The sequence below is a fragment of the Equus asinus genome, chromosome 20 (assembly GCF_041296235.1).
Source record: "Equus asinus isolate D_3611 breed Donkey chromosome 20, EquAss-T2T_v2, whole genome shotgun sequence".
Classification (NCBI taxonomy): Eukaryota; Metazoa; Chordata; class Mammalia; order Perissodactyla; family Equidae; genus Equus; species Equus asinus.
Genome location: NC_091809.1, coordinates 96,487,845 through 96,510,813, shown reverse-complemented (window position 1 = coordinate 96,510,813; position 22,969 = coordinate 96,487,845). Strand labels below are relative to the sequence as shown.

The 22,969-nt window shown below is 44.5% G+C and overlaps 1 protein-coding gene across 15 annotated transcripts in view; it reads right to left on the bottom strand.

The window, feature by feature from the left end:
• Positions 1 to 1,784: 1,784 nt before the first annotated feature.
• The window catches only part of TEAD1 (TEA domain transcription factor 1), a 253,830-nt gene continuing 232,645 nt past the window's right edge, over positions 1,785 to 22,969 (bottom strand). For all 15 annotated transcript variants that reach the window (XM_044752557.2, XM_044752556.2, XM_044752562.2 and 12 more), the window contains 3 exons: positions 20,551 to 20,691; positions 15,951 to 16,103; positions 1,785 to 9,460 (listed from right to left, as the gene is read on the bottom strand). In XM_044752557.2, the coding sequence (XP_044608492.1) occupies positions 9,347 to 9,460; positions 15,951 to 16,103; positions 20,551 to 20,691 (408 nt within the window). In that variant the 3' untranslated portion in view covers positions 1,785 to 9,346. The remainder of the gene's footprint in view (positions 9,461 to 15,950; positions 16,104 to 20,550; positions 20,692 to 22,969) is intronic.

Sequence of the window (22,969 nt, the reverse complement as noted above, 5' to 3'; positions counted from 1 at the left end):
TTTGAAAAACTCAAAGGCTTTGCAGGTTTACACAAAACTGTTAATTGGAATTATATCCATTGCTGATTACTTTACAACAGCTGATCTGGCTTTCAATTAGTAGCTCTGCCTCTCAGTCCCCTGCAGCAGGAAGGCAGGAAGAATGATCAGGGGTCTCCAGCCAAGGTGCTTGTTCCCGGATCTTCCTGGAAGCCTTTACTCACCTCTCCTTTGCTCCTTCAATCCCTTTGCGCAATGTTTCCCTAGTGTGTCACTCGCTTTGCTGAACTCAAGTTGACTGGAAGCAAAGGCACTCACCAAGGATGCTGATGTATCAAAGCGCCTTGTTTTAGAGGAGGAGGAGGGCAAAAGGGGCCTTTCAGCCAGTGGTAGAGCCAGAGCTGCAAGGGATGGGTTTTTCCCACCTCTAAATTCTTGCCACTTACTAGCTTTTACGATCTTAACAAGGGCTCAACTGCTCTGGGCCTCAAATTCCTTACTAGAAAATTGGAAATGATTCCTTTATTCAACATCATGCGGGTTAAAGGAAACAGTGACTACGAAGGTGCCTGGCTCACAATAGGGCCTCACCAAAATGCTCCAGTGCCCTTCCCTCTGCTCTGAGCAGCTCACTGGACAACAGCATTCCTCCCAAACTGTGGCCTGCTGACATCTCTCCCCACAGCAGCTGGAATATTTCTCACTGTTGTCTGAAGCCCAAGGTCACTGTTGTTTAAGAAAGTTCCCCCCGCCGCCCCCTCCAGATTTCTCCTCCAGCCTTGAGCTGCTTCCACGGATTCTCAGTGAGCCAAAATGCAGGGGTCAAGAGTCCCGGCTTGAGCCCCGGTGATCTACTTAAGGCTCCACCATGCACCAGTCATGACTTTGGCTGACTCATACTTTCTGAACCTGGGGGGTAATAGCGTCACTGTCACTGGGACTATTGTGAGGACTTAAGGAAACGGTGTACACACACTGTACCAACTCGGGGAACCCAAGGTTCTGTTATGCATGTGTGTGCTGCACACACCTGAATCTCGAACCCCGCCATGATGCTGAGGACAGGGGCAGGGGGTCACGGGTCTACACACAGCCCAACTACCGAGTATGTAAGCAAGGAGGAGGCAGGAGCCACGCTGTGTTTACCCCTGCACCCCGTCCTCTGCTCCACCCATGGTTCTCAGCACGTGCCCAAGCAAGCTGAGTTAACAACAAATGCTCAATGGTGGGGCTGGTGTGCCTTTGGGTTTTCCAAGGACCTACTGTGGCACCACGGAATGTGGAACATGGCTTCTCGGGGTTGCCTGGGATCCACAGACAAGCTGTTCTGCAAAACTTAGGTCAATTTTAATGACGTACTAAAGAGAGAGAGACAGGCGGACGGACTGACTTGTGGATTTTTTTTTTTTTTTTTTAAAGATTTTATTTTTTCCTTTTTGTCCCCAAAGCCCCCCGGTACATAGTTGTGTATTCTTCGTTGTGGGTTCCTCTAGTTGTGGCATGTGGGACGCTGCCTCAGCGTGGTCTGATGAGCAGTGCCATGTCCGCGCCCAGGATTCGAACCGACGAAACACTGGGCCGCCTGCAGCGGAGCGCGCGAACTTAACCACTCGGCCACGGGGCCAGCCCCTTGTGGATGTTTTTAAGAAAGCCTGCTAGACAGAATGCCTAATGTTCCACTTTCTGAGCTTGGCAGATGCCATCAAAAGGGTCCTTTACCCTGTCCTTCAAATAAGCTCCCACAATACACAAAGCACACTTCATTTTCAACAACATACACTTTTGCAGATAAAAAAGGTGACCCACACTTTCATTTTCTTTATTTTTCATTGATACCGTATGAATACAAAGTTTCTAGAAAGCTACAAAATGTCTACCACTTTATCAAGAAGGCATCAAAATGTGTCACTTTGCAAAGACATGAAAACACCTGCAGGAACTGACACAAAAATAGCATTTTTAGAGTGATGAAATAATTGCACTTAACTGTCATGGATATTAAAGTTATCACACATATGTACCGCGAAAGCTAGAATACATTTTTTTTTTTACAAAGCACTTTATAAAAAAATTCTCTGCACACAAACCCTATAATTTTCATATAACTATCATACTAAAGATAAATTCACTTTAAAGCCAACACTTAACATTTTTAAACGAAAAGGTACCAGTACCTAAACACAGACGTTAACAAATACGAGAATACTGTGCTGCCAGGAGGCTGACCCAGATGCCTTGTGAAAGTTTCTGCAAATAGGTTAAGAAGATGTGTGTGAGAATTTCCCCCACCCCCGCTCTCCAATCGACCCAGGAGGAGCTCGTCACCAAGGCAGGTTGGCAGCCCACTCCCGGCAGCAGTCCCAAGCCCATCTTATACACAAGACACGAGGACACGGACCGTGAGAATCCCACTAAGTCAATTAGGATGAGAACAAACACACGTGGCAAAAACCAATTCACATAAAATTGAAGTATATTAAAGAATTAAAGGCTATTCAGGTTTCTTTTTTAAGTGTTACAAAATCTTTTTTGTTGTCGTTTTTCAGGCACATACTGTTTTGTTTTTACTTTTTTTATCTGCAGTCATGAGCCTATGGAAAAAGGCCTACAGAAGGGAATCTTTCAAGGAGGTAACAGGGAGAAGTGTGTGTGTGTGTTTTTTAAAGGAGTGCAGTTAATATCTAATTTACACAGCGGAACTAACCACAGAAGATGACTGACGCAAAAAAAATGAAGAAAATCAGGCTGGTTTCCAATTGATTTACGCCTAGAAGCTGTCAGCCTCTGTCAGAGAAAGGGGAGGGAGAAACGATCCCATAATGGAAGGCAGACACGAGAGTCAACCTGACAGGTGGAATGTGACTCCATTCCATGATGAACGAGCGGGAACATAAACGCCGTTTCAAATACTAAAGTGATGTAGTGTGGCCTATGACCGACTCAATGCAAATTCACAGAGAATAAACAAGTCACGGCTTAGGAAGCAGGACAATAAATACAAACATTTCATCTTATTTCATGGTGCACGACCTCAGTGAAACTACCCTTTGCAATGCAATAAATTTTAAACACAAAACCTTCATTCTTAATGATATAAGCAATGAGTTTATGAGAGGAAACTGTTACCAAACAAAGCACAGGAACAGTTGAAAAGAGAAGGAAAACAAGGATGTGACTTTCTTCCAAGTTGTGCTGCAGAGCTGACAGGAGGGGCTGGATCAAGCAGCTAACGAGGACTTGTGTCAAGTAATTTTTCTTTTCCTTTTTTTTTTTCTTGTAGAAATTTCTATAAATACCCACAACCTGGTGTGGATAGAATCATTTTATTTTTTTTCTTGTAGACATTTCTATAAATATCCACAACTTGGTGTGGACCAAAATCACTCCTGAAATTTTAGAGACCAGAGAGGGCATTCTTAAAGACACCAGGCAGAGACAGACAGAACATACGCATTACGAGTTTAGAGGCTAACTTTCAAAGACGTCTGATGTCATTTTAAAGTCTATATTGGTAAAGAGAAATCTTTTTTTTTCCTGGCTTTTGTTGGGCTGGTGTGTTTTGCCTTCTCGTCCTTTTCACTCCTCTTCCTTCCCTCTATGGGTTTTTCCAATTTATACAAGGTTTCGATAAAAGCCAACACAGACTTCAAAGAGGTGCCCTTTGGAGGGCTGGAACATTCTTTGAAAATACCGAATTGTGAATGGTGCTCTTTGGAAGTTGCTCATAGCACATTCATACACAACACTCAGAGTCAACGCGTTCGCCTAAGAAGAACACTTCCATTGAAATGACCCTAACTCACTTTTGTTCTGCACCGTCGTCTCAGTTTGAGGCTTCCAACTTTCAGAATGGTGTCCTCGTGTAGACCAGGTTAGTGCGCACTGCCCTCTGAATGGGAAAGAAAGCAGCTCGGAGACTGAGCACGAGCACAAGGAGGAGCACAAATCTGTCCACCGCCTGAGATCCTGCCGTCTGTGTGCGAGTTCCCTCGTGCAGACGCAGGACGGGTGACGAGCCGAGATGACACACATCAGCACACAAACACGACAGTTCCCAGGGTGCCCCCTGCTGCCGTGCTACTGGTGGGTGGGGGGGCCCCACGGCAGGCAGACGGGCAGCAGGCGGAGTCCACGTTGTGCTCTTGTGAACGGAGGCCTGTGGTTGGTTACTCGTCCTGGTAAACCAAAGGCATTACGGTGATCTCAAAATATTTTTGGTCTCTTTACGAGTTATCGTTATTATGGCAGCACTTTTCTAAGCTGGAATCTCAAACCAAAGGCACTTTCATGCTAGAGTGCAGAAGAGTCACAAATAGCTACGTATTTGGTCGTGAATTTAAAAGGCAACATTAAAAGTACAATTTGCTTTTCATAGTGAACTACGAAGTTGCAAAACCTTTCGTTTTGGTATAGACGTTTGAGGGTGTGGTCAACCAACTGACTTGGGTTGGGTTTGAGATTTGAGAGAGAGTAGTCAGATTCCTAGAGAACTGGAGAAAATCGGGCTTACCAAACAGAATGAAAACAATTTTTGCTTGTTCTGTTTTAAATATGGGGCCAATTCGTCCGTGGACGTGGAAAAGGGGTGCAGAAGGCTGGCGGCAAGACTAAGGTCTCTATCTCTAAGGCACTGCTGACTGGAACACTTTGGCAGCTCTGAATTTAAAACTCCCTAAAAAAGTAACAGTAGTAAGAGAAACGCTTCCAGCTTACAAAAGGGCTCCCAGTTCCGAGGCGGCCTTTTGCACTGCACACCCTACACGCAACAGCTCAAAGATTTAAGGCTTTTCAGAAATGACAGGTGCAGGGCTTTGCCACAGAAACATCAACAGAAAGAAAGAAGCGGTGCAGACATATCTTCTTAAAGTCACAGGTGTGAACACCAACAAACAAAATTGGTTCTACCCTTCGTTAGGACAAGTGCAGTGTACCAGAGCATATACAAAATTATACAAGTTCCATGTACCTGGTTTGTAAAGTTGACTGTCATCTCATAGGATTTAAATAATTTACGGTTGTACAAAAACGGCTAAAGCCACTACAGTATTGGAACCTAAAGAAGACTTGGGTTGAAAAGTCATTTGGGGACGTGTAACACCAAGTGCTTGGAACAGGGACTGGTTTTTTTGGCTGGTCTGAGTGCGAGACTTTTGCTGCTGGGATGCTTAGCAAATCGAAATTTGACTCAGCCTGTGGCAGGTGAACTGTCCTCAGAGGAAGTGAAAGGCCATCAGCTCTCACATCTGCTGTGCGTGATCTGCTGAGACGAGACACTCTCGGGAGAAGCAGCATTGGCTCGGGGTGACACTCTCGCTTTGGCAGAGGGGGTCCCTAATCTCCCTCTTCAGAATTGACCCTGGCCACACATTCGCAGGGATCACTTAAGCATGAGCACCATTGAGGAACAACCTCCACTGGAGAGGCCCAGGATTAAGTGGCAGGGGTCCTAGGGCCTCACTCTGTCCTGTCACCAACCGGCTGGGTGACTCTGGGCAAGTCAGCTCCCCTCTGGGCCTTGACTTTCTCATCCACAAAATGAAGGAGAGTAGATTGTGCTCTCTTTTATTTAGCTCGATAAAGAAAAAATTCTGTCAGCCCTCTTTTAGAACTGATTCTTCTCTCCTCCATCCCTAACGATGAAACGACACGTTCCAGAGGCTTCCGTAAGTTCTACAAACAGCACTGAGTGTGTAAGGCAGAAAGTAGAAAAAGTAAAAATTTACTCAAACAATTAAAGGTTTGATAATGAGACCCATGAGCTTATGAGAAATAATGAAAATAGCTGGATTTTTTTTAACCTGGTAAACTAAGGGATGAAGACCAAATTAGAATTGCTCTTTAAATAGATGTAACTTGATCATAAGGATGATGGTGACAGCTGTTCCCAGCTTCCCCAGGGATGAGTGAAAGAATACTTCTAGCAAGAGAGACTCTGCTGTGAAACAGAAGTTCTGAAACAGGAAGAAACATGGGCACAATGTCACTTGAGTAATATTCCTACCTGCCTCTCGATGACCCAAAACCAGGCTCCCAGGAGAGAAGCTATCTTAGGGTGAAATGGAAGGAAAAAGAAAATCCCAAATATGGCACTTGTGGCCTGTAAGATCTAGGGCAGTGGTTTTCAACCAGGGGCAATTTTGTGCCCCATGGGACATTTGGCAATGTCTGAAGACATTCTGGGTATGACAGCTGGGGAAGGGGGTGCTTCTGGTATCTAGTGAGCAGAGGCCAGGGACGTTGCTAAACCTCCTACGATGCACAGGACAGCCCTGCACAATGAAGAATGATCTGGTCCAAAATGCCAACAGCGTCGAGGGTGAGAAACCCTGGTTAGGGTAGCGTGGACACTGTGGGATTCTAGCACGTGTTCTTGAAGAAGTCCTGATTTTATTTTAGGTCTCTTGCTAAGACGGAAAAGAATGCCAACAGGCCAGAACCACTTCTTCAGCTCCTCCCTGTTTAGGCTGCGGAAAACTGGCCTCAAACACCCCAGTGAAAGCACGAGATGTCCCTGAATCAAGCCTGGCAGCAAGGGTCACCAGGAGATGGAACACCCGGGAGAGAGCAGGAGAACAGAGCTTTGGGAAGGCTTCTTTATGGTTGAGAAAGCTTTACAAGACACACGGAGAGACTCTGCTCTCCAGGGTGAGAGAGCACAGAGAGACTTGGATTAGATGTTCTAACATCTAAATCCTAACCCAGGGTCTTGTTTGGGAGAGACGGAGAGAGGGCCAAGAGTTTGGGTAACTGGACCAGCGGTTAAGATGGAGAAAGTATCTGCCCTGGGGAAAGCTGCAGAACAAGACAAGAAGCAAACTTTAAAAGATCTCAGAAACGTTTTAAGAGCATAAAGTAATCCTCTAGGTCATTCATAGAACCCCCAAACTCAACGACAAAGTCACTGGATGAAGAGGACACTAGCGGCCAGGCATCAGAGGGCCCAGGCTGACTCTGAGTTCAGCAGACTGGGGAGCGTCCTGCTCTACCAACAGAACTATCCGCTAGCTGGTCGTCTTGGCTCTCAGGCTATTTGTGCTTTGAAAAGTCACTCCCAAGAGCCCTCGTGGCAGCACAGAGGAGGCCCATTCCTGGGTGGGGACGTGAACAAGATACCTCTCCCCTTGAAGTTCTGAGACAGCCTGGCTTTGAGCCATGTAAGATCATTTGACCCCTTCATAGAGTCCTGGTCCTGGGAGGGTGGGGGTTCCCTTGAGGAAATATGCAGGACACAGGAGCCAAAGAAACCCCCTAAGACAGGTGACCAATAGAAGCCATAAATATGGTGACCACAGAAGAAGCTTAAACGCTTGGGGTGAAGACCAGATGGAAGGGCAGACAACTTGGCCAATCCTTCAAAGGGTCACTTGGAATCAGGGAACAAACAGTAGTCTGATTTGGGAAGCCTGATTTCCCTCTGATTAGGGAGGGAAGATGGGCACCATCCCACTGGCTTATGTAAGAGATGTGCATGCCAAATGGGAATAGTTTTGCACTTTCTCCTCTGGTCTTCCCAGTGACCAGTGGCATGAATTTGGGAGAGGCCAGGCTTGGTCCATTGTTCCTATTTGCCACAAGCCGGCCACATCCTCATGACCACCGGACACTAACTGATACACAAGCAGGGTCAGAGCAGACGGTGGGAAGGAAGGTGGTGTGTAAGTTACTTGCATGTGAGAGAACGTTTTTATTTTCTGGCTTCAAGAAAAAGTCTTGACCTGTTTCACAATGTACAAAACTTATTTAACATTCTATTGCGTTAACATGTTCCTAAACAATTTTAAAAAGTCCCTTTCCTCTGGGAAGTTGGGGGACGGGGGAGTACGCCCTGTCCCCTTCCCAATGAAGCACTTAGGGAAACAGCCCAAGACATGTGGCCACATCAAACCAGCTCTGCCTGGGCCATGCTTTGGAATATGTGGGTTGGAAAACTGAATCTCTCCTGGGAAGAGAACCTCCCCTATGAGCCTATTTGGAAAGGTCAGAGACAGATAGCTGGGCCTCTCAAACCTCAGTCAAATAAGTACTACGACTTACTGAGAGATGTCAAGGAAATGGATGTCCTTAGAGACTCTATCGAGATCTACAGACACAGATTGAGATATGCATACATATCAGCACCTAGCACTGAGTGACACTAAATAGATGTTCGATGTATATGTGTATATCTGTATACACAAACACATATACACTCATATAGGTCTAACAGGTTAATATGCATATTGGATCACCAGAAATAAAGAATTTATCCACAGGCTGGTGAGGATGCTTGCGAATTTCTGGGGAGCAGAGATGGTAAAACTGATGAGCCTTTTACTTGTTGGGTTGACGAAATTTTCTCCCAGCCACAGGACTTTCTATACTTTGCAGCTCACAGTGCAGTATTCACGCCAATTTTCAATTTTTGTTATTAAATTTCAGTGGTTCAAATATTTACTCATCTTAATAGAAAATTTGGTTGTCCATATAAAATATAACTGCACACACAAGACTATAAACATTGTAAGTTTAGATTTTCAGTATTTATCTACTTATTGCAAAAAGAGCCATCTTTCCTTTTTCATTAAATAATCAATCATCACATTAGTACAATACAATTTTATATTTTTAAATATACTATATACGTTAAGGATAAGGGGTGAAATTTTCTTCCTTTGCAATATCTGCTCAAGAGTTCAATGGATTAGGAGATTAGTTTTAACCTTGAGGAAAAAAGTACAAATTTATCTCATTAGGATACTTCTACCAAGCATTTCTTAAGGCTATATTTTAACATTTGGTTTCAAAAAGAAAGAAAAGTTTCATTTAAAAAATAATTTAGTGAATTACATTCTTTTATAACTTCCACCCTAATTAGTTACAAAGATAAGTCTAAAGATTCTTAGTTTTGTGTACTAATTTACATTTATATTTAAAGATTAATTTTACTTGTATCTTAAAACAAGAATTTTATGTTGGAAAAAAAAGAACTAAATACATTTGTATAAAGGCTGTAAATGTCCCATGGCAAATGCTCTGTCTCAAGACTTTCTACCACAATTAGAAAAACCGGTCTCTGCAGACAGAGACTTGCGTTCGTTAGGTTCGCTTTTCCCGAGGAACTGTGGGCTGCAGATCTGAAGAACACAGAAACAACTCGATTTCTCTTTTTACAACTGTACCAGAACTTCACAGCTACAATGATAGGATGAACACATGAAAAAATGACTTCACTCAAACAGGATTTAGAAAAGTCGGGGTGACCTCAGGAGCCAGGGCACCACCCCTGTGTGGTGAGGTTTACAGTCAGTCATTCGATAATGGAGAGAGAGTGTGTGTGCGCACGTGTGTGTGTGTATATACAGGTATCTCTATATATAAATAACCATGTTCAGTCCTTTACAAGCCTGTAAATATGATGCTGTGCTCCATGTTCACTATTTGAAACTTCAAATACACAGGCCATGCAGAGGAGAGTTTCTTGTGTATCCCTGTTTGTTACCACCTGTTAAGGGAAAAAAAAAAGTATATATATACACATATATATAGAAAACACCACACGGATAAAAACATATTCTGTCTGTGCCATGGCGACTATGATTTACTTGGAGAGAAATAGTCTAAAATCCAACAAGTGGGTTATTAGAGATCTGTGCAGCTGACACTGCCCCCTTATAGCACAAATTCAGGATATTACGAGTCCAACTTGAATTCTACCTAAGCTTACCCACCATATGTAACAAAGACCTGACAGACAGGCTCTCGCTCATAACCTGAGCCCGAGAAGAGACCTAGAGAATTGATGTGAGTTTGGGGTGGGCGGGGGGATTTCTTTACAACAAAGACTAATTTCTCTAATTCTGTCCCATGGGACAGTCATTTATCCCAGGAATTGTTTCCCATCGTATTCCTAAACTTTTACGGAATTTGTCTCACAACAGCCAAGGACAGACATAAGCTCCGTGGGCGCCTGGCTGACCGCTATTAACCAGCAGTGCCCGGACTCAGTAAAAGATGTGCTGGGTGAAGGATCCACGGGACAGCGGCCGCACGCTCACTCTTTTCATTTATCTAGGCTTTCCTTTCAAAGGTATTTTGAAATACTCACCGCGTGAGTCGAGGGCCTCGAATCCGTCTCTTGTCTTCACGCCCAGGGCCTTGGCCTTCACTCAGGCCCCAGGCTCTCTGGCCCCTCCCCACGGGACCTCGCCTCCTTCCCCGTCTCACTCTGTCTCAATTCCCCAAGCCATTCTCCGAAGGAACTTTCTAAAAGCCAATCTAGCCCAACTTCCCCACTCAAAACGCTTCCTGACTCTGTTTCACGAGTGTTTTGTTGGCCAGCTCAGTGTTCTCAAACGTTTTCAACTGGAGAGCCTGGTCCAGTTTGCGGGGGTCCTCCTTCCCCACTATGTACTGGGCCGCTTCACCCACCTAATGTCCCTCACCCTTACGGCATCTGAGTTTATGGCTCCCGACTACAGTCTCATAGCTCTTGTCATCTTCCCATCCTAACAGGCTGTGCCATCTGTACGCACATACAGATGTGTATGACTTTTTTAATGCCCATCTCATCCGGGGGACTATAAGTTCCTGAAGAACAGGGACCATGTTTCCTGGAAACTAGCTTAGTTCTTGGCACACAACAGTCATTTAAGAAATATTTGCTGAATGAGCGAAAATTCACATATTAATAGACAACATATATTGACTGCTTAGTATGCATCTAACTCAATTAAATGCCTTACACACATTGTCTCGTATGATACTACAATTCTATGAGCAGGTGCTATATCACACCCCCTTTGACAGAGAAGGAGGCTGGGGGGTTAATTTGTTTAAAGTCATACAAGTGTCAACTAAGAAACCCTGATCTTCTGATTCCAACACTTTTTCCTTTTCTTTCCCTTTTTTTTTGAGGAAGATCAGCCCTGAGCTAACGTCTGCTGCCAATCCTCTTTTTGCTGAAGAAGATTGGCCCTAAGCAAACATCTTCCTCCATTTTATATGTAGGATGCCTGCCACAGCATGGCTTGATAAGTAGTGTGTAGGCCCACGCTCGGGATCCCAACTGGAGCACATGAACTTAACCACTATACCTCCAGGCCGGCCTCTCCGACACCATTTTCTTAACCACTATGCCATGCTGCTCTAGACAAATGGACTGACGCAGTGATGGATTATCTACATGTTTCTTTTCTGGGTAATAAAGATTTTTTTCAGTGCTGGTACCCATCTGCTTTTCTAGTTTTACTTCCTGCCACTTCCCTCACAGATCAAATACTCCAAGTAGGCAGGTCTTTCAACCTTGAAATCTCTCTCCTCCTCACCCCCATATCCCAGCAAACGTCACGCCCTGCTCGTTTTACCTCTTCAATCATTCTTTGTGTGTGTGTGAGGAAGACTGTTGCTGAGCTCACATCCGCGCCCATCTTCCTCTATTCTATGTGAGATGCTGCCACAGCATGGCTTGATGAGCAGTGCTAGGTCTGCGCCTGGGATCCGAACCTGTGAACCCCAGGCTGCAGAAGCAGAGTGCACAAACTCAACCACTATACCACCAGGCCGGCCCCTTGAATCACTCTTGAATCCACTCGCTTCTCCACCACCACAGCCCAGGTACCAGCAAACCTCACCCGGGCTTCTCTGCCGGGAGCCGCCCGCACTTGGCACTATCCCCATCTGTACACAGCAGCCACATGTCCTTGTGAGAACTATAAATCTGACGACAACACACTCTTGGTTAAAAATCCTGATGGCCTCTTCCAAACTTGACAACTTCAGTGTGAACAGAAAACCTGTTTTCATCCTACAAAGGCAAAGAGACCCTGCCCACTCTGGCTGTTCCCACCCGGCCAGCCCCTTGCTCCCCTCCCTCTCTCCACGTCGGCCACACCACCTTGTTTTCAGTTCTGCGTGCTGTGCGCCTGCTGATCTGCAGTATTCTTCCCTACGCTCTCTGCCTGTGCATCTGGCAGGTAGCTCTCAATTATTTCTTCCTCAGGGAAGCCTTCCTTGAACCCCTGGACCAGATCAAATCCTCCTTTTATAGGCTCTCTTGGCACCACATACCTACCCCTGCCGGCCATCGGCCACGGTTTAGTTCCATTCATTGTGATGCTGAAGAAATGCCTGCCTCCCTCACCAGAGTCCAGGACGGCAGCCCTATCTATCCGGCTCACCACATCGCAGCACCTGACACTAAGTACATACCTACGGAATGGCCCTTTTCTTGGTAAATCTGAAAAATGTCTGTTCATCCATCAAGGCAACTTAAACAGCATCTTTTAACATCCCCGAGAATTTCCCACCTCACTCCATCTACAGGTACCTGCTCAAGTAGTTAAGCTACTCTGTACTTCCAGAAGTACACTACAGCCACTGTTTCCCTGTATCTTTGTCATCCATCTACCTGCTTCTTTCCCCTCACCAGGCCAAGGTTCACTATGGGACAGGCACTGTGTTTTATCTGCACGGTATTCTGGAAGCTACTAGAATCTCTCCATAGTTTCACTGAATGAATTAAAACATTCTCAGTAACTTTTGAGATGGAGAGTACAGACTTGAGCATTTTGCTTGTAAATGGAGGAGGAAAGTGAAGTCTGGAGACTTTCAGAGACTTCCCCCAGGTCATAGAGTAGAGGGGGTCTCAAGTCTTCTGATTCTGTGATCATGAACTATCCTGCAAAGCGTCTTTTTCATCATTCAAGTCTTAATTTACGTTGCTCACTGGCTCTGTGACCTCAGGTAGGGCTAACATTCCTTATCCATAAAGTGGGAGTAAAAGTGGCCTCCCCGTTCTGCAGTGAGAACGTCATACCATATTTATAAAGATTTAGCACTGTGCTTGGAGCCTCTACCATCTAGCCTAACTAACTGCAAACTTTCTATGAATATATCCTGTTTAGGCTTCAGGATTGAGATTCAAAAGGAGGAAAGAAAAAAATGTTTCTAGCAACATGTATGTCTGCGTATGACCTCAAAAGATGACAGGAATGCTTGTCCCGTGGTTCAGTTGCTGTCTCCCGCTTGGGTGGTGTCACTAAGGCCCCACATCTACAGCATCTCTTTGATTCCTGAATCCTCCTGATGAAATCAGAGTCCAGCCCACCAGCCAGTAAGGTCTGGAACTGGCCCTGTGGACACAGCCACACAGGGAAACACCTACAACTGTGTCTGGCCGCCGCCATTGCGGCTGTGTTCCGACACACCCCCCAGAGGAAGAGCTGACAAATACTCTTCTCCTGTTTATAAATGAGATGATTTGAGTTTCACAATCTAGGAGGGCTGGCTTAATTTCAGCTTTTCTAAAGAAAAATATTTCTAGCAGATATTTATTGAGAGCTAGTAATTCTTCATATCACAGGAATTTAGTTGGTTAATGATACATTTTAAAGTTAATTTAACCTGGTGAGTTCTCTGCACGTCTCTGCTGCTTGAAGTCACGTGGTCCACGGGAGCGTGATGACACAGTTACGTGGGTTTTGTGGGGACTAGATGCTTTAAAGCTTTCCCAGGCCATCTTTGCCTGGGCTATGCTCTAAAGCAAGGTTTAGGGGCTGAGGACACCTTCCTTAAAATGCTCAGACTTGGAACAAGTTTTTAAGAAACAGCTAAGACTCGATCCAAGAGAGGTAGGGTAGCCATCCACTCAAAGTTTTGGTTCATTCCTGAGGCTATTTATGGTCCACCCCGGGACGCCACACTCACCCTCTGCTCATGCGAGCACTAAGGTGGCCACCTGGTCTCAAACAGCACAGACAACAGCTATAGGATGAGTCCCGCCAGCACCCCAAACCATGAACTACTCGATTTTCACCAAAGACCATTAGAGAAAAGGATCCTAGTTACTGAAGTACATGTTTGCCAAACTTCCTCCCAGATGGCTAGTTTCTAAATTTTAAAGGGACATGGACACATTCGAGAATCCACTGAGATTCTCTCCCTAGAGGAAATGAAACTTATATGCAAAATTATCTATCCGTCAATTGTATGCCAAACCCATGTCTGCGAACCCTGAGAGGCCCTGCAGCTCAGGGAGCAATCCCCTGGAGCAGGGGGTCGCCACCCCTGCTGTGCAGGAGAGCTGCCCGGGGAGGTGTAAAAACAACCGAACAAAACCGTGATGCTGGCCCCACCCTCAGGGATTCTGATTTTACTCCTCTGAGGGGGGTGCCCAAGCCTCAGAATTTTTAAAAGCTTCCTGGATGAATCTGATTTTTTTTTTTTTTTGAGGAAGACTAGCCCTGAGCTAACACCTGCTGCCAATCCTCCTCTTTTTGCTGAGGAAGACTGGCCCTGAGCTAACATCCATGCCCATCTTCCTCTACTTTATACGTGGGACGCCTACCACAGCATGGCTTGCCAAGCGGTGCCATGTCCACACCTGGGATCCGAACCAGTGAATCCCGGGCTGCTAGAGCAGAACATGTGCACTTAACCACTGCGCCACAGGGCCGGCCCCTGATATTTTAATTAATTTTTAAATGATTATTTATTGCTTTTTTTTTTTACATTGGTGTGAGGAAGTGGCTCCTAATGGCTTTTTAAAAATAACTAATTTTGTTTTTTTTTATTGCAGTAACAGTGGTTTATAACATTACATAAATTCCAGGTGTACATCGTTTTATGTATATTTTGATTTCTGTGTGGATTACATTATGTTCACCACCCAAAGACTAATTACTCTTGAAAGTTATTGCTAAATACTAAGGAATTTCACAAGCCGAACAACCACTGGTAGCTTGAAATTGCCCACGGAGGCGTATTTACAGCACGGAAATGGGTAAAAGTTATCAATCAGGGCTTTTTGGGGGGCTAAGGTAGAGCCTTTTTAAAAAAAAATTTTTTTTACCAGCATATCACTGAGAACCACTCAACAAACCCAAAAACTGCAGGGGAAGAATTCTTGCTCTGTATATTCTAGTTCTTAACCCTAGTAACAAAGCAGGCCTTCCAAGGGCTGAGCATCTGACCACAACATCGTCTTGCTGCCCCTTTGAGCCAAACTGTTTCCACCAAGTTTTGTTTTGGCATTTTGCCCTCAGTTTAATCAAGAAATCCTATTTTTAAAAAATGAACCTTGTGAAACCCATTACTGCATATGTTATAAGTATATTTTGAGGACAGCACGGTTCTTAATAAACTTCTCAAGTCCCCAGATGAAGCCCCCATGAAAACTTTGTTTTAAAGTTAAATATTAGGGGGGAAAACACACACAGCATCGCATAAGGGAACCGCAAAGTTCTGCCATCACGGCCCCTGAGCACCCCTGTTTCTTCCTCTCCCTTTTGCTGCCCGTTAGGCTTTGACCACGCTTCCCAGCGTATGAAGAATATCTCCCCACTCTACTTCCTGGTCACGACATTCTATTCTAATTTGTATTTCCCTTGGCACTGAGAGCTTCTATTTTGCTATATTAATGCATGTTACTTCTTAGAGGGCCTGGCAAATCCTTCATGAAATGAGTCAAGCTATGTTTGAAGTATAAACCTATTGACTCAGCTTTTGCCACATTTACGATTTGCATACTACGTTGCCGCTGAGACTCAAAACTTAGCTAACACTGGACTCTCCTAGGGAACTTTAAAAAATACACCTGCCTGGGTTCTATCTTCAGAGATCCTGATTTAATTGATCTAGGATGCAGCCTTGGTATGAGAAATGTTTAGAAGTTCTCTAGGTCTTTCTAATGTGCTGTCAGAGTGGAGAACTTAAGAATGTGACTTTTTATTACTCCCCTGAATTCCAGTTCTGCCAAGCATAGAAACCCCAGCCAGATGAGACCTCTTCTGTTCTATAGACTTGAGCCCACACCAAGCCCAAGTTCGCCCTGTGGATGTGTGAATTCAACTGGTGACTGACCACCTGGGGCCCAACCCAAGAGCCCGGTCAGTTCACATGGCTGGAGCCCTGGTGCCTCCCAGACCCACCTTGCTGTCTGTCCCCACCAGCCTCGTGACTGAGTCTGCCAAAACAGGAGAGAGATAGACAGTTACCAATAAAATTGTGAAGTTTTCCAAAACACTGTTCATCATATATTTCTCTGGTAAGTGTTTGAGCTTGTGGATGAAGTTGATCATATATTCACACATCGGGGAGCGGTTTATTCGGTATACGAAGCGGCCATTCTCAAACCTTGCATACTCCGTCTGTGAGGGAAAGAGGATTTGACTTCAAAATACGTGAAACATATATTACTACCTACAAAAGCATTTCACTTTTCCAACATGAATCATCTGCTATGTGCTATACTATGTAGTTTAATTAAAAAAAAAAATCCTCCCTCCAAACTTAACGTCATACTTAGAATCTACTATTTCTCTGGAAATTAAAAAAAGAAGTTGGGAAGATAATAGCTTTAAAAGAGTTCTATAGATCCTTTTCAGTAAAGGTCAGAAAAAATCACCTACTCAGTGATCCTCTCCCTGAAGATCGGGGAGAGCAGCCCAGCCAGTGACAATTCCTCAAGGAGCCCCTCAGATCCCTCTGTACGAGGTCAACAGCCAATGCAGCTAATTTCTCTACTTTAGAAAAATCCACTTCACACGGAGCACGAGCCCCTGACTGTTATTTATGTCTTTACTAAAGGAAGACAGAAAATACTGGTATACATGCAGTTTTAAGATCTAACTGAAGTTCTCAGAAATAAGAAACACACTCCTAGATAATCTGGATCAAAGAGGAATTAACATGGAAATTACAAGCTATCTAAAGAGTAATGAAAAGGAAAATACTTTACATCAAAACTTACAGGACCCAATGAAGCTTTACTCCAAGGAAACTTAATGAAGCGGCTTCATATGCCTTCATCAGGAAAGTGGAAAAATTATGGAATACACAAAAAATTAAAGGAAAAAACCCACAAAATAAACCAAAACCACAAAGAAACCAAAGGAAACCAGGAATGGGAAATTAATAAAGATAAAAGCTCAAATCAATGTAATAGAAATAAAAAATGTAGACAATAAATTTAAAAACTGTTTTTTTAAAAAGACAAACCCTTTAGAAGCTGAAGAAGGAGAAGAAAGACAAGAGACAAAACCACAACTACAGCAGAGATTAGAAGATTTACACGAGGCTACTTCACAAAACTCTAAGGCAAAAAAAAAAACCAAAGAAAACGTAGAGAATAGGATGATTTCCAGCAAAATACAAATTGCTAATACTGAACCGAAAGGAAACAGGAAACTCCAATAAGTCAACTACTCCAGAAATGACTAGAAAGTTGTTTAGAGATCCACCACTGAACAAGGTACAAGACCAGATGGTTTCACAGACAAGTTTCATGTAACCTTTAAAGAGCAGTTATTTTCAATGTTGTTCAAACCATGCCAGACCACAGAAAAAGGCTGGTCTCCCAATTCTTTTTATGAAACTGATGTGTATTCAATATCGAACTTTGATAAAGAGATTATAAAAAGAATAGACTAATATTGCTTATGAGATGTAAAAATTTTACATAAAGTAACAAACAAAAGGCATCGATGTACCCAAACTAGGACTTCCTTCAGGAATGCCGAGGTAGTTCACACACAGGACATGTGTTAACTTGTGATATCAACAAATTGGAGAAAAATCATACATAAGAGCAGCTGAAAAGGCATTTGATAAAACATTGCAGTGATTACTAATAAAAACCCTAAGTAAAATAGGAATAAAAGAAAGCACATAAATATAAAATAAAGACCATTTATAGAAACCAACAATAACTGTAATCTTGAATGGCAAAACACCAAAACTATTTCTACCAACCTCAGTAACTACACAAGGACACTCACCAGCACTGCTTTTATTTCTTTTTACAACTGTGTTGGAGGTTTTAGCAAATGAAAACAAGGTGAGAAATAAAAAAAGAAAGTGGCGTAAACAGTGGAAAAGAAGAGATAAAATAAAGCCTTCTCTTTTTTGCTGTTGCTAAGATCATATACACAGAAAATCCAAGAATCTAGGGGAAAAAAGCCACTAGAGATAAATAAGAAAATATGGCAAGATGGCCACATAGAACATTGATATTCAGAAAGCAAGAGTTTTTTGCTATTCTAGTAATTAAAATCTAGAAATGGGAAACTGCATTAACAAAATATATAATATTTAGAAATATATATATATAACAAGAAATATATGAAGACTATATAATCTCATTAAAATAGATAAAATGAGCTGGAAATGCAAATAAGTTCTTGACTGAGAAGATTTAATATCAATAATACGTTGATTTATCCCCAAATAATATCTAAATCTAATGCAATTACAGTTAGATTGCTCAAACAAGGTTTTTGCTTTCATTAACATTTTTAAATGATCTCCTTATTTGGAAGAATAAGTGCTCTTTCTAGCCTAGAAAATACATGAAAAAGAGGAATAACGAGATTGACTTGCCTCAGCGATACGAGAACATACTATAAAGCCATTGTAATCAAATCAGCATGGCATTGGGACAAGTAGAGACAGAGAGTGGAATGGAACACAGAGACTCCAGAAACAGCTCTCAGAGTGTGCAGGAATGTGGAGGGGGCAGACCCAATCACAGTTGAAAAAGGATGAATCACTTAATCACTGGTTTTGACACAAATGCCTATCTATTCGGAAGGAAATATAAGCAGATTCCCATTTCACACCAAATGCAGAAAGACATTCTAAATGGATTAAAGGCTTAACTATAAAGTTCTGCCTGCCACACCTCACAGCAGCCTCTCCTGAAACCTCCTGGGATCTCATTGTCAGAAGCAGCCTCTCCCCGCTCCCTGAACTTGGAGAGAGCGCCGAGCGTTCTCTGAGGATGCGATGAAGAATGACTGGAACTCTGGGAAACGCAGTAACCAGTCTGGTTCCTCTTTTCTCACACATATGTGTCCAGGCAGGAAGTCCATGTACAGACAAGCCCTGACAACTTGGCGGCAATGCCTACCACTGACCTTCCACATTCCCCATCGCCACCAGGTCATTCTGCTTGCTCCTCCTCGTCAACGGCGTTGAGCCGGCTGCCCTCCTCCTTCAACCATTTTTGTCCTCTGCTCCTGTTTGTGTCTCCCTTCCACTCACCCCAGAGCTGGCTGCTGCTCCCCAAATTTAACCCTTACTCCTGCGCTCTTGCAGGAGTCCCTCTCTGCAGCTAGTTCTCCGTTCCCATAGCTTTAACTGTCCATAATGCTTAGGATTCTCAACTGGCATTTTCAGTCTTTACCCAAATCTATCTTTTTTTAAAGGAAGATTGGCCCTGAGCTAACATCAGCTGCCAATCCTGCTCTCTTTTGCTGAGGAGGACTGGCCCTGAGCTAACATCGGTGCCCATCTTCCTCTGTTTTATGTGGGATGCCTGCCACAGCATGGCTTGACAGGTGGTGCATAGGTCTGCACCCAGGATCCAAACCGGCGAACCCTGGGCCAGAGAAGCAGAACGTGTGAACTTAACTGCTGCACCACGGGGCCGGGCCCTCCCAAATTCTATCTTGGGTCTACAATTGTGCCCTGACTACTTCTTCTTGAGCGCCTTATCTCTTTATCTCTGGGTTGTCCTTCCAAGCATAAAATGTGTGATGTTTGACTCTTCTTCCTCTGTCATCTTTAATAGCCAGTCCGTTTCTAAGTTCCACTCAAAATTTCTTACCAGATTTCCCAATGCCACCATTTTAGTAAAGCTCACGACCGCCTAAGCTTATGCTGACCATCTAGTCAACCCACTTATATCTTCTGCCAGCATAATCCTCCTCCACACCATCCTCAGGACGCCGGTCCTGTGCTCAGGAGGCGATGAGGACCCGCAGCAGCCCCAATCCTCACGTGCGGCACAAAGGCTTAAACGCCACGGCCTGGCCCCTCTCCCCCAGCGCATGCTCTCTCTCCCGCCTCAGCACAAAGTCTCTGCCACAGTCAGGCTGGGCTCCCAGAGCTGCGAGGCCCAGGACCACCCAGAATAAAAACTGTTCCCTGAACCTGGATCAATCAGGTGGTAGGTAGAAGACTCTGGAAAATACAACTTTAAATGGAAGGTCAACAGCAAACATTCACACAAAGCAACCCACTCTGGTAAAAGGAACACACATTTTTTGAAAGGGAGAGAGGCATGAAATATAAAAGCCATAAATAGGGATCTGATCCCAGGACAAACTGAAAGATATTTTAAACAATTCAAATGAAGGGAGTGGAAATGGCAAAAGCAACAATTCCAAACTCAAGGTGTCTGGGTTTTAGGAGGCAGATGTCAGCTGGCTGAATACGACCTTGGTTATCTACACACGTGGAAATGCCCTTGGAGCTGGGGGTGGGAGGGCATCCTCTGATGGCAGCAGGGCCTACCTGCACCCAATTCCATACCAGGACACCCCCACGAGGCCGCAGGCAGGACTGAATGCCACCGGCTGGGCAGGGCCGACCTCAGCCAGCCAGGGAGGGTTGGCAGGGGACTTCCTCCTTGGCTTCTTTCAGTTGCTTTCAAATCATTTTGCCTTTTTAGAACCAACAGGGAAAAGCAGTGGGAGAAAGGGGGAGGGAAGGAGAAGACACCAAAAAAATAAAACTCGCTTTCCCAGTGAAGGTTTAAAGAAAGGCAACAGTCTGCCCTTGAAGGAAGGTTCCAGTACAAAAAGGCCAACTTACCTCTACTTTTTCTACTACTTGCTTCCCAAAGGAGCAAACTTTGGTGGAACAGGTGACGGTCATATTTTCAGAACTCTCGTACTGACTGGTTACACCATAGAAGGCGCCAGCATCATCCTGAATGTTGCAGTTTAAATCCGCCTGTTGGAAACGAAACAGAGGTAGGGTTATTCTCCCATCGCAGGAGTCATGGCAACAAGCAGTAAGGGCCAGGGCGAGACCCCACCATCCTGGCGGAGCGGAGGGCAGGGTGGCTCGGGGAGGTGGTGAGTGACGCTCATCAAAAGACAAGTTCTACGGCCCAGCGGTCATTTTTTCAAGAGAGTATATTTGTATCTATTTCGTTTTACTTTCTTGTGTTTATTAAATACTGTACCCTTGTAATAAAAAATCCTTGAGGTCTTTGAAATATGTACAGAAAGTAGTATATGAACTGGATTCATATTCACAAACCTGCAGATATATTTAAAAGAACAGGAGAATCCGTAGCTGACTGGCTATTTGTTATATATGCAGAAACAGAAACTTCATTATAAATTACAGCATCCAGAGGGGAAATGGTTCCTACTAAAGACTGGCTTACAAAGATGCTAAATAATTAATACAAATTCCCACTCATTTAACATATTGTTATGATGACCTATTATGTGAGGCTTGTGCTGGACACTACATAGGACTACAACCTGATAGGGGAGACACGTACATAAAATGACTATAATTCAGAGAGAAAATAACTACCATGTCAAAGGTACTCAAAGTTCAGCCAATGGACAGCAATACTGTCAACCAAGGGTATTACTTCAGGGAGGGTTAAGATTTGAACATGCAGACAAGGGCTGAGGGACTGCTAGCTCCGGCTCAAGGACTCAGGAGACTAGGAGAAATGAGCCTGGAAATGCAGCTAGGGCCCAGGTGGCAGAGGGCTCAATATAAGGGGTGCGGGCTGCATCCTGTAGGAAATGGGGACCCTTGAGAGTCAAGGCACAAGAAACGATGTGGTCAGAGCTGTGCTCCAGGGAGACAGGTGTCTCGGCATGTGTAACGCCCACTGGAGGGGGAGGCTGCCAGGCTGCTGCAGCGGACACATTGCTGGTCACGGTTCCCTGCCCTTGACTATCTCTTGACCACCCCACGGCACACTAGGCTCTGGGCGTGGAGCTGGGGATCAAAGAATGAGGCAGAGCGGAGCCAGTCCCTGCTGTCATGGGGCCTACAGATTTAGGAGGGGGGCCATCCCAACAGAGAGAAGCACCCCTGAGAAGGTACAGAGGGACGTGAGAACAAACAGTGGGGAGGGGGCCCCAGCTTGGAGTCAAGGAAGCTTCGGAGGATGATGCAGCTCAGATCCAAAAAAAGAAGAGTGGCTGAGGCAGGAACAGCATGCTTGAGAGAGGGTGTATAAAGGGCGTGCAGCCAGAAACAAGGACCAAAAAAAGGCTGCAACAGAGAGAGTTGGGGAGGGGGATGGGAGAGGCTAGGGAAGTGGGCGGGTTTGGGTCTTATATCCTAAAGCCAAGGGACACAGGAGTTCTAAGCACATAGGATGGGGACAGTGACAGGTTATGATCAGATCTGCATTCCACAAAGGCACCCTGAGCACAGCCTGGAGACGACTTAGGATGAGAGTAAGACTGAGCACAGAGACATGTCAAGAGGCCATCAAAGCAGTGCAAACGAGAGGTGACGTTCGGACCACCATGGTGGCTGCTAAGAGAGCAACAAGTGGATCTGCTACACCAATGAAACTCTGTTTTATGAGGTTTGGTACATTCTGACTAGTTAACTTGAATACCTAGACAGGCACCAACCACCGTGAAGACCTGAGTCATCCTCTATATATTTTTAATAAGGACTTGCATTTGAATTTTCTTCTTGAATTGAGTATCAGGAAAATGTCCATTTCCTTAGGCAAAACTTCATATTTTCTGGCTTCAAATAAAAAGAACCACAAACTTTATATTCTCCCTTTTTTCTTATGTGCCAAGAAATTCAAAGCTAAATTCAGCACTCAACTACCGTAATTAACTGATGCGGGCACCCCTAATAGCAGCTAACAACCAGGGTACAGCTCCTTTTACTGGATTCCAATCTGCTTTTACTTGTACTTGTCCAGCTTTATGTTGTCCACAGACTTAGTAACACTCCCTCACATTTTGCTTTTCGGAATTATATGGGGCATAAACCATAAATAAGTAAAAATACCCAGGTGAGCATTTTTCTCACATTCAAAGGTTTGACATTCGGCTCTGTGAAAGAGCAGCCTGGTGGGAACCAATGGATGTCCTGGTCTGACTGAGATCTGTATGTGAGCCACCCAAGGTGGAAGAGGCCCCGGGGTCCACCCGAGCTCCAGCCTCCCAGGGAGAAGGGCACCCATATCCTGGGCACACAGGAGCTCTGACACTGGTTTACCATCCAG